Source organism: Amblyomma mixtum, chromosome 10 (genome assembly GCF_055824585.1).
Source record: "Amblyomma mixtum isolate Tamu chromosome 10, ASM5582458v1, whole genome shotgun sequence".
Classification (NCBI taxonomy): Eukaryota; Metazoa; Arthropoda; class Arachnida; order Ixodida; family Ixodidae; genus Amblyomma; species Amblyomma mixtum.
Window position 1 is genome coordinate 142156558 of NC_143021.1, and position 12444 is coordinate 142169001.

The window sequence follows — 12444 nt, forward strand, 5'->3', positions numbered from 1 at the left end:
GCGATTGGAAAAGCAAGATTAGCGCTATATTACTGAATGTCCATTAATCTTAGGAAAAAATAATTTTTCATAAAAGAAACATCAAGAATGCATTCCACCATAGCGTACGAACAACTAATCTCATACCTAAGTAATAATTGGAGAGGTTTGCTAATCTTCCCAGAAATACGCCCCAAGGAAAGCGATTGGAGACAAAGCAGGCTTGGCCAACCGCTTGATATGTAAAAGCGCAAACCTTTTTTTGCGCCATTATTATAACAAACTTCTCAGGTTTTGAATGCGCGGTGCAGGCACTGAGTTGAGCCGACTCTGCTGTCGCTACTTTGGCCAGCTGGCTGTTCACTGTCGGCAGCAGAAGTTTACGGTTCGCGCGTTATTGGAAAACAGCTTACTGTGGCGTTGCGTCGGGACCAACTGACCTGGAATTCTTTGCCATCGGATAGAGAATAAAAGTAGGATTTCGCCTTCAGTCATTCCAAGCGATCGACTTATATGATTAACATATATAATATTTTTTTCTCCACGCCCGCGTCCAAGTAAATGTTTGATGCCGATTGTACGAGCCCAGGTACTAAGCAGTCGTGAGCCAGTGCTTCACGGCTGGAAGCCGGTCGTCGCACGAAGTCGTACTACGCAATGTCTGCGAGGTACCTCTACACTCGCTGTTGCTCCCAAACAGGTAGCCGCAAAATTTATAATCACATCCTCCCTGACCTATTATAATCTAAGCGTGGCACTGAGCAGCTCTAAGGGATTTCATAAGGTTTCATAAGGTGCCTCCTGAGCTGCTTTGAATTTTTAGCGCAGCCGGTCGCGTAGTGAGAGCCCCGATTATCCAAGAGATTCTTCCAGGTGCAGGAAAGGTTGACCAGTCCTGTTCTATAATCCCGTCACGATATCGGGAACTGTCATTGAAGCCATAGAATAGATTTAAACGTCCAAAATGCTGCAGCCAGGGATGATTTGTTCCACACATCCGATGCACGCGTGCTTTTGCAAAAAAAATCCGTGGGAGAAAAAAATAACTGTACATTTAGGGTGTCAAGGCGGAACGTGTAATACAACACGCTGGTGCCTAATAGCGTTAGCAAAACGAGATCATTGCATATCGAAAGTAAGCGCCGAGAGTTTACGGGCGCCGATGTAGCGATAACCAAACTCATATGATGCGCTGAGGGCCCGTGCCCTTTTTTTCATGGCTTTTGTTTCCTGAGGATGCTCTTCTCCTTGCGCGGGGTCTTCCCTTTGGCGCTTCTGTCCTCGGCTGCGCTCCTCTCCTGCAGCAACACAGGGTCGGCGTCCACAACTCCCTCCTCGGTTCTCGACCTGTCCATTGAAGGGCCGGCGCTTTGCTTGCGGATAATTCGCGGCGGTTTCTTTGCAGCCTTCTGGCCGTCAGCCGCAGGCTTGCAGCCGTTTGCCGCAGGCTTTGTCAATGACGTCAGCATCGCCTCGTCCAACACAGTCGTGGTGCGGCTGTAACTCTCCGATGCCGCCGAAGAGGCAATCGAGGCCTTTTCGGCGCGTTCCGCGGCATCCTTGTCGTACACGTCCTTGATGATCGCCACCATGCACTGCATGTAAGCCGGCAAAAGAAAAGAATACGTGAGTCGGTGCGAAATGTAAGGGTATCTGGGGCGGGTAAAAGTTCGTGAAGTTGACTCCTGCTGTGATAGACGTCGTACTGGAGCGCTCGAGATTGAGTTATGACACCTGGAGTTCTTCCAACAAGCACTCAAACCCCACAGCTTAAGGTCGTTCGTTGTGTTTCGCCTCCAGATAAATTTAAAAGTGACATCGATCTATTCACATAAGGCACCTGAAACACCAACAGCCATCTCAAAAACCGTGAATGTTGATTGTTTTGGAGCGCTACGGTCTCTTAGCGATGTAAAAGGGCAACGCGTCGCCAGCGGTTAACAAGGTAGGTCACCAATGAACCGTAGAAGAAACAAGATAACTATTCAGGAAATGTCTTCCACTAAAGAGCTATCGTTTCCAAAATTGGCACTGACAACAAAGGTCAGCGAAAGAAGTAAAAATGCAAATAATGAACGTTCCTTTCACGAATTGATTGCGAGCATTACCATTGAAGATTTCTATCATTGACATCGCCACTTATGTTTTCATCCCATGTACCAAAATGAGGTAGCGAGAAACGCATAACTGCGCTCCCTTTATATTTCATGCACTCTGCGATTTGTGTCGTCCTTCTAATTTGCTTTTCTGTCAGTTCATGCCACTCATCTTAACGATGTGGCGCTCTTGCTCCTGCCAAACCAAAACCGACGAGGAACTGTCGGCTGGTGACACTGTTTGCGAGCAACTTGTCCCTCGCAACCCTGTCTTGTAATTTCTATGCATTCCAAGAACAAAAATTGAACCATGTGAAAACTGACGCAAAATCGAAGCCCGCCAAATTGTTCTTTATTTAAACCTACCAGACAAACCGCGAATTGCATTACCTGTCCCCAATAGCCTTGTTTGCGCTCATATCACAGGTACGGCAAAAAGACAATTTCAAAAATACCTGCACTTTAACGAAAATGCTCTACCAATGACGAACGTCCGGACGACGGAACTTAATCACAGAAGTCCGGCCCTTGTCTTTTCCTGACACCTATTAAAGAAAGAACTCCTTTTAGCTATAACTGAGGCACATTCATAAGAATAACGTCCGGAACCTGCTGTGAAGCTCACGCCGCCGAAAGATCAGCAAATTTGCGAAGTGCGCGAGGCGAAAGCCTTTCCACGCAACTTTGGCTACTAACGAGACGACGGCTGTAGGCCCACACGAGGCGGCTATGGGTCGACTTGGATCGGCTACACATGACTAATGAGTCATGAGGCGAAAGCCTTTCCACGCAACTTTGGCTGCTAACGAGACGACGGCTGTAGGCACACACGAGGCGGCTATGGGGCGACTTGGATCGGCTACACACGGCTAATGAGTCATGAGGCGAAAGCCTTTCCACGCAACTTTGGCTGCTTACGAGACGACGGCTGTAGGCACACACGAGGCGGCTATGGGGTGACTTGGATCGGCTACACACGGCTAATGAGTGATGAGGCGAAAGCCTTTCCACGCAACTTTGGCTGCTAACGAGACGACGGCTGTAGGCAGACACGAGGCGGCTAGGGGCGACTTGGATCGGCTACACACCGCTAATGAGCCATGAGGCGAAAGCCTTTCCACGCAACTTTGGCTGCTAACGAGACGACGGCTGTAGGCACACACGAGGCGGCTATGGGGCGACTTGGATCGGCTACACAGGGCTAATGAGTCATGAGGCGAAAGCCTTTCCACTAGGGGTGTGCGAATATTCGAAATTTTCGAATATAATTCGAATATTATATTTTTAGTATTCGTATTCGATTCGAAATCCAAGTAATCGTGTTGTTTCGAATATTCGACCCGACGCGAATATTAGTACTGAGCCGAATATTCTATTGCGAGCACCGGGGTTCATTTCGGTCCGCAAGTCTTATCGACAGAGACATAACAATATGGCGGCGCCCAGAGCAATGCGTAACGTTGGGCCATGCCGTAGCTGACTACGCTGGTGAGCTTTGTGGCTACACCTGCGTAGCTGGTATGGTCAGAGCTGTGCACGAAATACATCGCAATACGTGCCAGTTCAGTGCCAAGTAAGAGGGCATTTTTGGGGCTGGAGAAGTCGCTTCAGCTAGAAGGGAACAAACTACTTCTGCTTGACCATGTGGAGCAGCCGGTGTTTCCCTTCACGACCTTTTATGTTCATCCCAGCAACGCGCTTTTGTGCTTATGGCAAGCTAGCCTTAATTAATGCTGTGTACTAGCCATCTTCTCTGATATGTTCTAGGGTGCTCAACTAATGTTGTGTAGTGGTTAAATGCGTCTGTCCTTGATTATTCAATATTCGATTCGATATTCGGAACCAAGTATTCGTATTCGATTCGTATTCGAAAAATTTGATATTCGCTCACCCCTACTTTCCACGCAACTTTGGCTGCTAACGAGACGACAGCTGTAGGCACACACGAGGCGGCTATGGGGCGACTTGGATCGGCTACACACAGCTAATAAGTCATGAGGCGAAAGCCTTTCCTCGCAACTTTGGCTGCTAACGAGACGACGGCTGTAGGCACACACGAGGCGGCTATGGGGCGACTTGGATCGGCTACACATGGCTAATTAGTCATGGCTAACTATTCATGATTACTTAATGACTAACTAGTTATGATTGTTTAATGATTAAGTTGCCATTATTGGTTAATCACTAACTATTTACGATTAATTAGCTGACTGGTTAATGACCAGTTAGTAATGAATAATTAGTTAATGACTAACTACTCATGTTTCATCAATGACTAACTAGTAATGGCTGGTTAATGACAAACTACTCATGGCTGGTTAGTGAGTAGTTAGTCATGATTGGGCAATAAATAACTAGCTATGGTTGTTTAATGACTACCTAGTCATGACTCATTAGCTGACGGCTGGTTAATGAGTAGTTCGTCAGGACTAATTAGTTGACGGATGGTTAATGACTTGTGACTATGACTAGTTATCACTTTCACTTCATATTTAATGGGCGGACAGAGTCATGGCCGCGCGTATGAGCCATTAAAGGCTTTTTTTTGCCTTAGTATTCAATCCGATTTATATCCCATTATAAGAGATCTGCATTCCAGCGTCTCGAGGCGGACCCAAGCATACGTCGGCGAAATTAGTACAGGTCCACTTCGCGACAGGTCATACACTGAACCATAGATTGTTTAAAAAGTAAACGAAAGCTAGTTACGCCACAATATATCTTTTTTTTTCGCATCTAATCTGCCTTGAAACTCGTTGCCTTGTGAACGGTCGTTACATTCTCACAACGGACTTTGTAGTAGAATAAGCTCAACCGGATGGTTTGCATTTCATTTGTTTGCAAACAAACAGGATTACTTATTCGCCAAAAACTGCCATTCAAACGGCTTCTCGTTCACCGCGAAGTGCGAGCAGTTTACCAGGATGAAACGTTAAATTTGGCCATTATAACTTCGTTCCAAGCGAACATTGTTCTAGAATGCAAACATTTCGCATGCCTTGCCTCACATACTTTCGTATTCTGTTTGTTTACATCCTTCTCACCTGACCTGTGATTCTCACTTTTTTTCTCCGCAAATTTTTTCGAGCAAAGCGAAATAGCCGCTGTTCTTTTGTAGAATGAGCAGAACGCCCGGGAACACAACAGGCCCACATAGCATGATCTCCGACTGCTGCATCAGGCTCACAACTCGAGGTCACTTCAAGCAAAGGAGCCTGGCTCAATTGGTGAACTTGCGTATACTTTCGCCTCGGTTTTGCATGTTTCGAGCATTCCCCGTTTCTTTTCTTCTCCCGATTGGAAACGCATCACTATGCAGCAGCCTCGGTACACTTCGAACCATCTGTGCACCAGGCTGTCAGAAGTTGCGTGTTTTGTCCAAACCACTACACGTGCGCCGATGATGTAGGCCGGAAAATCTGTAATCGTCCTGCGGTTGATTGCGGCAAGGGGATGCGAAGACTGAAACATGCAAGGACACATCCAAATTTGCGCAGCATGCCAACAGAACCTGACGACAAAAGAAGTTTCCTAGTTACGCACATATATTATTTAGGCGCGCTTTCGCTGGTAAGCGAGTATGTGAGCTGTCTCGAGCACTTTGTTCAGTTTCTATATCTTTATGTCAGGAAAGCATACTAACTACCCCCCTCCCCCACTACCTCTTTTTGCCAGCTCACTACGGATATCCTGGCAGCCTACCTACATTTTGTGCGTCAGTAAGCAAAGAAGTCGCGACTGCGTGACGACAACGAAAGGAGTCGTTTTTTTTTCTCTACTACAAAGAACAAGGCTTCCTTTCCATCACATCACGCTGCCACAACACCAAAATTCGTCACGCATGGTTCTGGGCGCGAATTTCATAGAGTTTACGTTTTTTTCCTCCTTTTGATGACAGATGCAGGTATGAGAACTTGTCTGTCCTGCTGACTCGTCCATGTCTTTCGGCGCGCTTTCCGTCGAATGCGGTTTTCCAACTAGCCCAGACCCATACCTTAATGAGAGATCTATTGCTTTGCCCTACTACTACTGAGTGAGACCACAAGCTAGCGTCTTTTGGAAACTGGAGCAGGTGCTTCCGTGAAAGCGAGGAATGCGGCCCGCGTTGCTCTGACTCCCTTTTTTAGTTTAGCTTGGCTCGGATAATGGTATTCAAAAGGAGTTGGTTAACAGATGCTGCTTTTTGGAGGTTGCTTTGTGAATCGGTCGCTTTCGATGATTTTTTCCTTGAAGTTTTAAAAAGAAAACTAATTAAGTCAGTTAAATTTGTCCTGCAATAAGGCTACTTAGCAATTACGAATGAGCAAAACGTCGCCTCACCGTATCATCAATCTACATGCAATCAACACCATTCAGAGAAAAACTCAACCGTCTGCATGATTATTTTGCAGAACAAGTAGTTGAGATAGTATGACCAATAGGTTTCACACATGTCACAGCTGTACACCTCAGAGCAGTGTTGCGACGCACCGTTCGGAAGAGAAATTTGCCATTAATGCGTGGAATTTTCAGCATATGGAATAAGATGAAGGAATCCCAAATAATATTGAAAAAGAGGGTGTTAACTACGCAGAAATAGTTATATTTCTTAGGTCATCCTCCACGCTGCTGGCCTACTTGAGAAAATTAGCGCGCTGCAAACAATCCTTACGCATGCACAACAAATGCAGCATAATTCTAATGAATTCGGTGACCATGACACTTAAAATTACAATGACAAATGAACACCAATTAACTGCGGTCCTTTTTAATGAGGGTAGCTGATTGGCCAAGTTGGCTGTTCATTATGAAGCCAGCAGCGCCTGCTAGTTGTGCCTGCGAAGGACGGTTCGGTATGTACACCCCGCTCCGTTTCACGCCTACCTCGGGGTGCTCATTTTATGGACTGCTGGGCTCCCTCAAACAGCTTCTCCGGTTGTTCGCTCTGCGGTGCCGCGCGCTGCGGCGCGGAGGCAGTCTGTGCTTATGGTGGTTACAGCATCCAGGGGCAGCCACAGTCTTGGTCCGGTGTGGGAAGTGAATGCTGTGTGTGCCGAGACAACAGTGTGTGTGCAGTCATGCCCACTAGCGAGGCGCTGCGGATTCCCCAAGCTGCTCTCGCTTCCGCTGCGTTGTAAGTGAGAATACCTGCGCCACGGCTCGTTGTCGCCGGGTCGTTCTGGCCATAGCGAGCAGTGTCCCCGTCCTGCGCTGACTAACCTTCCTGAACTACGCCACTTCATGCCCCATGTGACATCTATATCCTCGTTTTATTCTTATTCCATACCGCTAAGTGCGCGAAATGTGCTACTACATTGTATTGCTGTAAAGCGTGCCCGAACTGTACAGTATGTACAGTATGCTACACTGGGCAGCATCGCGCAGCGTCGATAACCTGCCAGAATCGACGACGCCAAAGCATGCGCAGTTAGTGCGGAAGGTCGAACGAGCTTCGACTTGTGTCTTCTGCGACGCCCTCCTGGTGCTTGGTTTGCGTTGGAGCAAATGTTGAATGCGAAGGCTGGTTTGGTTTGGGTTATGGGGTTTAACTTCCCAAAGCGACTAAGCCTATGAGAGACGCCGCAGTGGAGGGCTGCGGAAATTTCGACAACCTGGGGTTCTTTAACGTCACTGACATCGCACAGTACTCGGGCCTATAGAATTTCTCCTCCAAAGAAATTCAACCGCCGCGGCCGGGATCGAACCCGCGTCTTTCGGGTCAGCAGCCGAGCACCATAACCACTGAGCCACCGCGGCGGCTGAATGCGAAGGCTGTACTCTTAAAATAAGAAGCAATTTTTCTCGCATCTATATGACAATGCAGTATTTCTCCGACATATAATTCTTCAATTTGCAATTTCGCCTAAACAATTTTTCCCGATTGAAAAGTAATGCACGGGAGAAGTCTCTTCTAGTTCTGTCTACTTTCTATTCTAATCCCATGGAAACCAGCGGGCGATTATTAAGCGAAAGCATAAGGAGCCTGTCGAGGCGTTTTCCCCGCTTTGAGCGTTATTGTATCGCTGGGTGTGTTTGTATAGCAATTAAAGCATGTATGATCACATCCGCATGCCACGTGAATCATGGTCGTCGATGATAATGTCCTGACATGATCGTCGTCGGGATATGAGGCGTCACGTTCATATTTGCTCGTGATTGTTTTGTATGGCTGCCGTTGCCGTGTGTAACGACGAGTGCATGCATGAGGGTGATGAAGTATGCTAAGCACGACACATGATGTGTGATCACGACAAGAGTGTGATGTCATGATTCATAACATAGGGTGACATCTCTTGCAGGTGACGCCAGCAAGCTGGAAGTGACGTTACTAAACGGCAAAAGACGCCCGGAAGTTAGCCCTTGAACCATGAATAGCAGCAGGAAGTGTCACCGCTAAGCCGGAAGTGACGTCAACAAACCATGAGTGGAGTAGTGAAGCTAGGCTGTCGAACCAGAAGAGACGTTTCAGAACCGGAACTGTTGCGACGACCGTTGGACGAGTACCGAGTGGTATCGAAAGCAAGCCTGAGCATTGTCCGGCGTCCCTTAATTTTAACGCGATAGCAGAACGAACCCGTGGAGGCATTGTCAGAATTATTCCGGTTGCGTGACCTCACTTCCGGTCACACTTCCATTTTAGTTAGGTAACTTCCTGGTTGGTGACAATATTATGCGACTTCACACTCGCTCAGCATGACCAGTTATGATACGCTTGTTACGACCCGGCATCACGTGTCATGTTTAATACTTCATGAAAGACGCACACACCTCTTCCCTACATAAATGCAATGGTTTCCATAGGCACACTTGAACAGGAATAAATCAGTATTTTGACTCATGCCCTTACGTGATGTCTCTGCCAAACCTCTTTTGTACTGTGGAAAAGTTGACTAAAATGAATCCGAAATTCTAAAAGCGAAATATTCGTTTGTTATACGGCTGCCAGAAGAATCTGATTTTTATTTTTAGGTAGGTTGTTGAACAATTTTATTGATTCATGATAGAATAAAGTGAGGGGAGAGGGGGGGGGGAGATGATGCGGAAGAACGAATTGCCCTCGGGCAGCTATAGATGTCAAACACATTTATGCTTCAGCGACCTCTCGGCAATTCAGAGGGATTTTTAGTAAACACTTTGTATTCCAGATATTCTACCTCAGAAAGCCAAGCGCAAGGACAGCACCGCAGAAGAAGATACGAGGCTGGCTTCATCGTCCACATTCACGGCGCATGCGCCTAGTGTCGCCGATTCTCGCCGATTATCGACGGGGGCTTCGCAGAGAGTGGAGGCTGCACTGCAGGATATTCCCTTTAATAGTGAAGCGTAGTGTGCAATGCATAATGTGCACTGCAGTAATATTTTTGCTCAGTATCATATCGGCTCATGGGCTTGGGCAGGGCATGTAATGCGAAGTTACGATAACGCCTGGTCCTTAAGGTTAACGGAGTGTATTCCAAGAGAAGGCAAGCGTAGCAGGGGGCGGCAGACAGTCAGGTGTGCGGATGAGAATAGGAAGTTTTCAGGGATATGGTGGCCGCAGCTGGCACAGGACAGGGTTATTTCTAGAGACACTGCCGTTGTCTTAGTCATGGCGACGATGATGAGGCTCCCATACTGAGCAGGTTCAAGAAAACCTCAAACAGAACGTGAAGCTCCAAATATATACATGTGTGTTCCTTAGTAAGCAAACAATTTTCGACAATTCTAAGATAAGTACCTAAAAGGTTATAAATTAAATCCCAGAGACAACCTTGAAATCCTCCCTGTGTGCACGAAAAACATTCTCTCGGTGCCTCGTAGCAGTTCCTTGAAGGAAGTAAGAAATATTTATATCGATGCAGGGAAAACATTCTTGGGGGGGGGGGGGGGGGGGGGGGGGGGCAAAAATTATACCCCATTGAAAGAATAGTGAATTGCCGAAATGGAATGCTCTAGAGGACAAGCGAGCTCATCCACATCTGGGCATATATCTGTACGTTCGTGCTTAGTGCGAGAGTGGTTATTTTGCGCCGGAACCAGTCAACCTCGAAGATCTTGCAAGGTGCCGACTTGAATGCCTAGGCTGCTAGGCCGCCAAAGCAGCTAGGCTGCTCAGTTTGCGATCTTAGTCATGTAGTGTGCGTATTCATGGGCTCGATTTTCCAAATATACTAGGGCTACCTTTGCGAAGCCTGTTGCCCGGACTTGTTTTGTTTACATTTTTTGTAGTCTATAGGCCATATACGCCGCTACCGGTAGCAAGCCTCAGCTCATAAGATCGGCGACATGGCGTGTAAGTTATTGCGATTATTATGCTGGGCCTAGGCATTGCCTGTGAAAAAATGAGCTTCGTACGTCGAGTGACCTGGAAGCCGATATGGAGGGAAGAGTGGGCGAAGGAGGGACGCCGGCCGTTTGTTTTGTGATTCGCAGTTGCTCTAAATTTCGCAGGGTTCTCCTTTACAGAGAAAATTGATTCCATACAGTTCGAAACATCACGCGTTTTTATAAAGGTCTTAACGCATACTCGTCCTTCTCACGCATTTTCGCAAAAGCATCCGTGCCAATGTGCTGAATAAATTTTTGAAGCTATAAACGGCTTCAAGACCTTGAGAAATAATCGGAATCTACGCCATGATAGAACGGCACAAGGAACAGAGTTGTCTTTTTGCTCTACAGCGCGGTAGCATGATTGTCTGCAACAGCGAGTTGCAGTTCAAAGGTGTTCTGTGGACCTATGATCGCCATATTTTCTACGCTTATGAGCCATTTAGTATTAAATAACCAAAGCAACAAATTACTTCTGCGTTCAATTTCAGTTCCAGTGGCTTCAACAACACAATCTCTCAACTGCACGGCTCCTGTGTGGTATTGTTTTGCTGGTCATAACTTCTAGTTCTAGTGCGTTGCTATTCTATGCTACGCGTGGGCGCGTCAGCAGTGTCCAGCTCCACATAGCAGTGTAGGATGCGCATGGTTGCAATTTAACTAGAGCCGAATGTATCACTCACCGTCAGGAACTTTCCCCAGGCCTCGACGGCAGCCGGCGTCATGTGCCGTTCATCTGTGGACTGCAGCGTATCGACCAGACATTGGCCCATCACCTCAAAGTGGAGCGGCTTAACCCCCTTACGGCGCAGGTGTTCGGCTGCGTTGCGCTGCACCAGTATCTCGAAGGTGGCCGGGTCGCGCAAGCTCTCCACCATGGAGGTGATGTGGTATCCGATGGAGCACCCGTGCGCCCTGAACGTTGGGTCTTCCTTGAGCGCCGCGACTGTCTTTCCGCGGAAGGGCTTGAAGAGTTGAATGTACTCGGGGTGCTTGAGGAACATGGAGAGGAACAGGAGCACGCCGTACTCGGGGTTCTCGCTGCTGAATTTGCGCCACGTCTGCTGGACGAGCTGCACCTCGTGTTCCGTCAAGCCTGTGAGCTCGTCCGGCAACTCGCCAGTCTTGCGATGGATGTTGCCCATGCGCTCTTCGAAGGCTTTACGTGAAGAAAATATAAAGCCGCTGAGATTGTTGGCATGGACTGTGCGGTGCGACCAGAAGAGCGCGGTTGGGAACACCGATTAGGGCTTCTTCGTCTTCTTCTTCTTCTTCTGGATAAAGCGCACGGCTAGAAATTCATGCTCGCACCAAAAATGTTGAGGATTCTTTGATCTGCCTCAGGAAGAAGGCACTCTTCACTGCTGTTCAGTATAGGAGCAGGTATACCGTCGTTCTGTATTCACTGTGAGCATCATGCATGAAGCAGCACGTTTCCACAGGAATGATATGAGATAGATATGAGTAGTTTCCTTTTTGTAGTTACCGCAAACCAGAAGCTGAAACTACATGAGAATTATGTGTAACGCAAAGAAATTTAGATACTTTCATTTCAGAAGACAAACCCAAGTTTTTAGTACATGGTCCTGTACAAGTCTTTACATGACATAAGAACACAGCACGTTATAAGCAACACCTTGGGTACCACTAAGTTTTATGCGAATAAGAAATTTGCGCGTTTTTCCCATTCACTCTTTAGATGGATTTCGTTCATATCGAAAAGAAGCTGCTCAATGTTTGTTACACTAACAGCAAGTATTAGTGGTTTTGCGAGTTATGATGTTATCCACATACAACGTGAGCAGAAGAAAAAGAAAAAAATAGGCTGGGCGATTGCCATCCAAATGTACTGAAAATGTTTGCTAATACTTCCGTGATATATATTTTATTTACGCCTTAGGGCAATATCCTGTAATTATCTTTTTATTTTCGAAATATTTTTGTCGAATTTCAGGTTTCTTCACGAAAACATTCTTCACTGCCCTTGAAATACATATAATACACTTTGCGCGCAGCGCAAATCGCCAATGCGCTAGAAGAGTCCAAAATGCTAGAAGAGTCCAAAAGAGCATGCTGCGCCGGC

The 12444-nt window shown here is 47.0% G+C and overlaps 1 protein-coding gene across 1 annotated transcript; it reads right to left on the bottom strand.

The window, feature by feature from the left end:
* Positions 1-1193: 1193 nt before the first annotated feature.
* Positions 1194-11533, bottom strand: LOC149327141 (globin-like). The gene is made up of 2 exons (XM_089564797.1): positions 11045-11533; positions 1194-1574 (listed from the first exon to the last, which is right to left on the bottom strand). The coding sequence occupies exons 1-2, from the start codon at positions 11504-11506 to the stop codon at positions 1194-1196; spliced, it is 843 nt and encodes a 280-aa protein (XP_089420923.1). The 5' UTR covers positions 11507-11533.
* Positions 11534-12444: the final 911 nt, after the last annotated feature.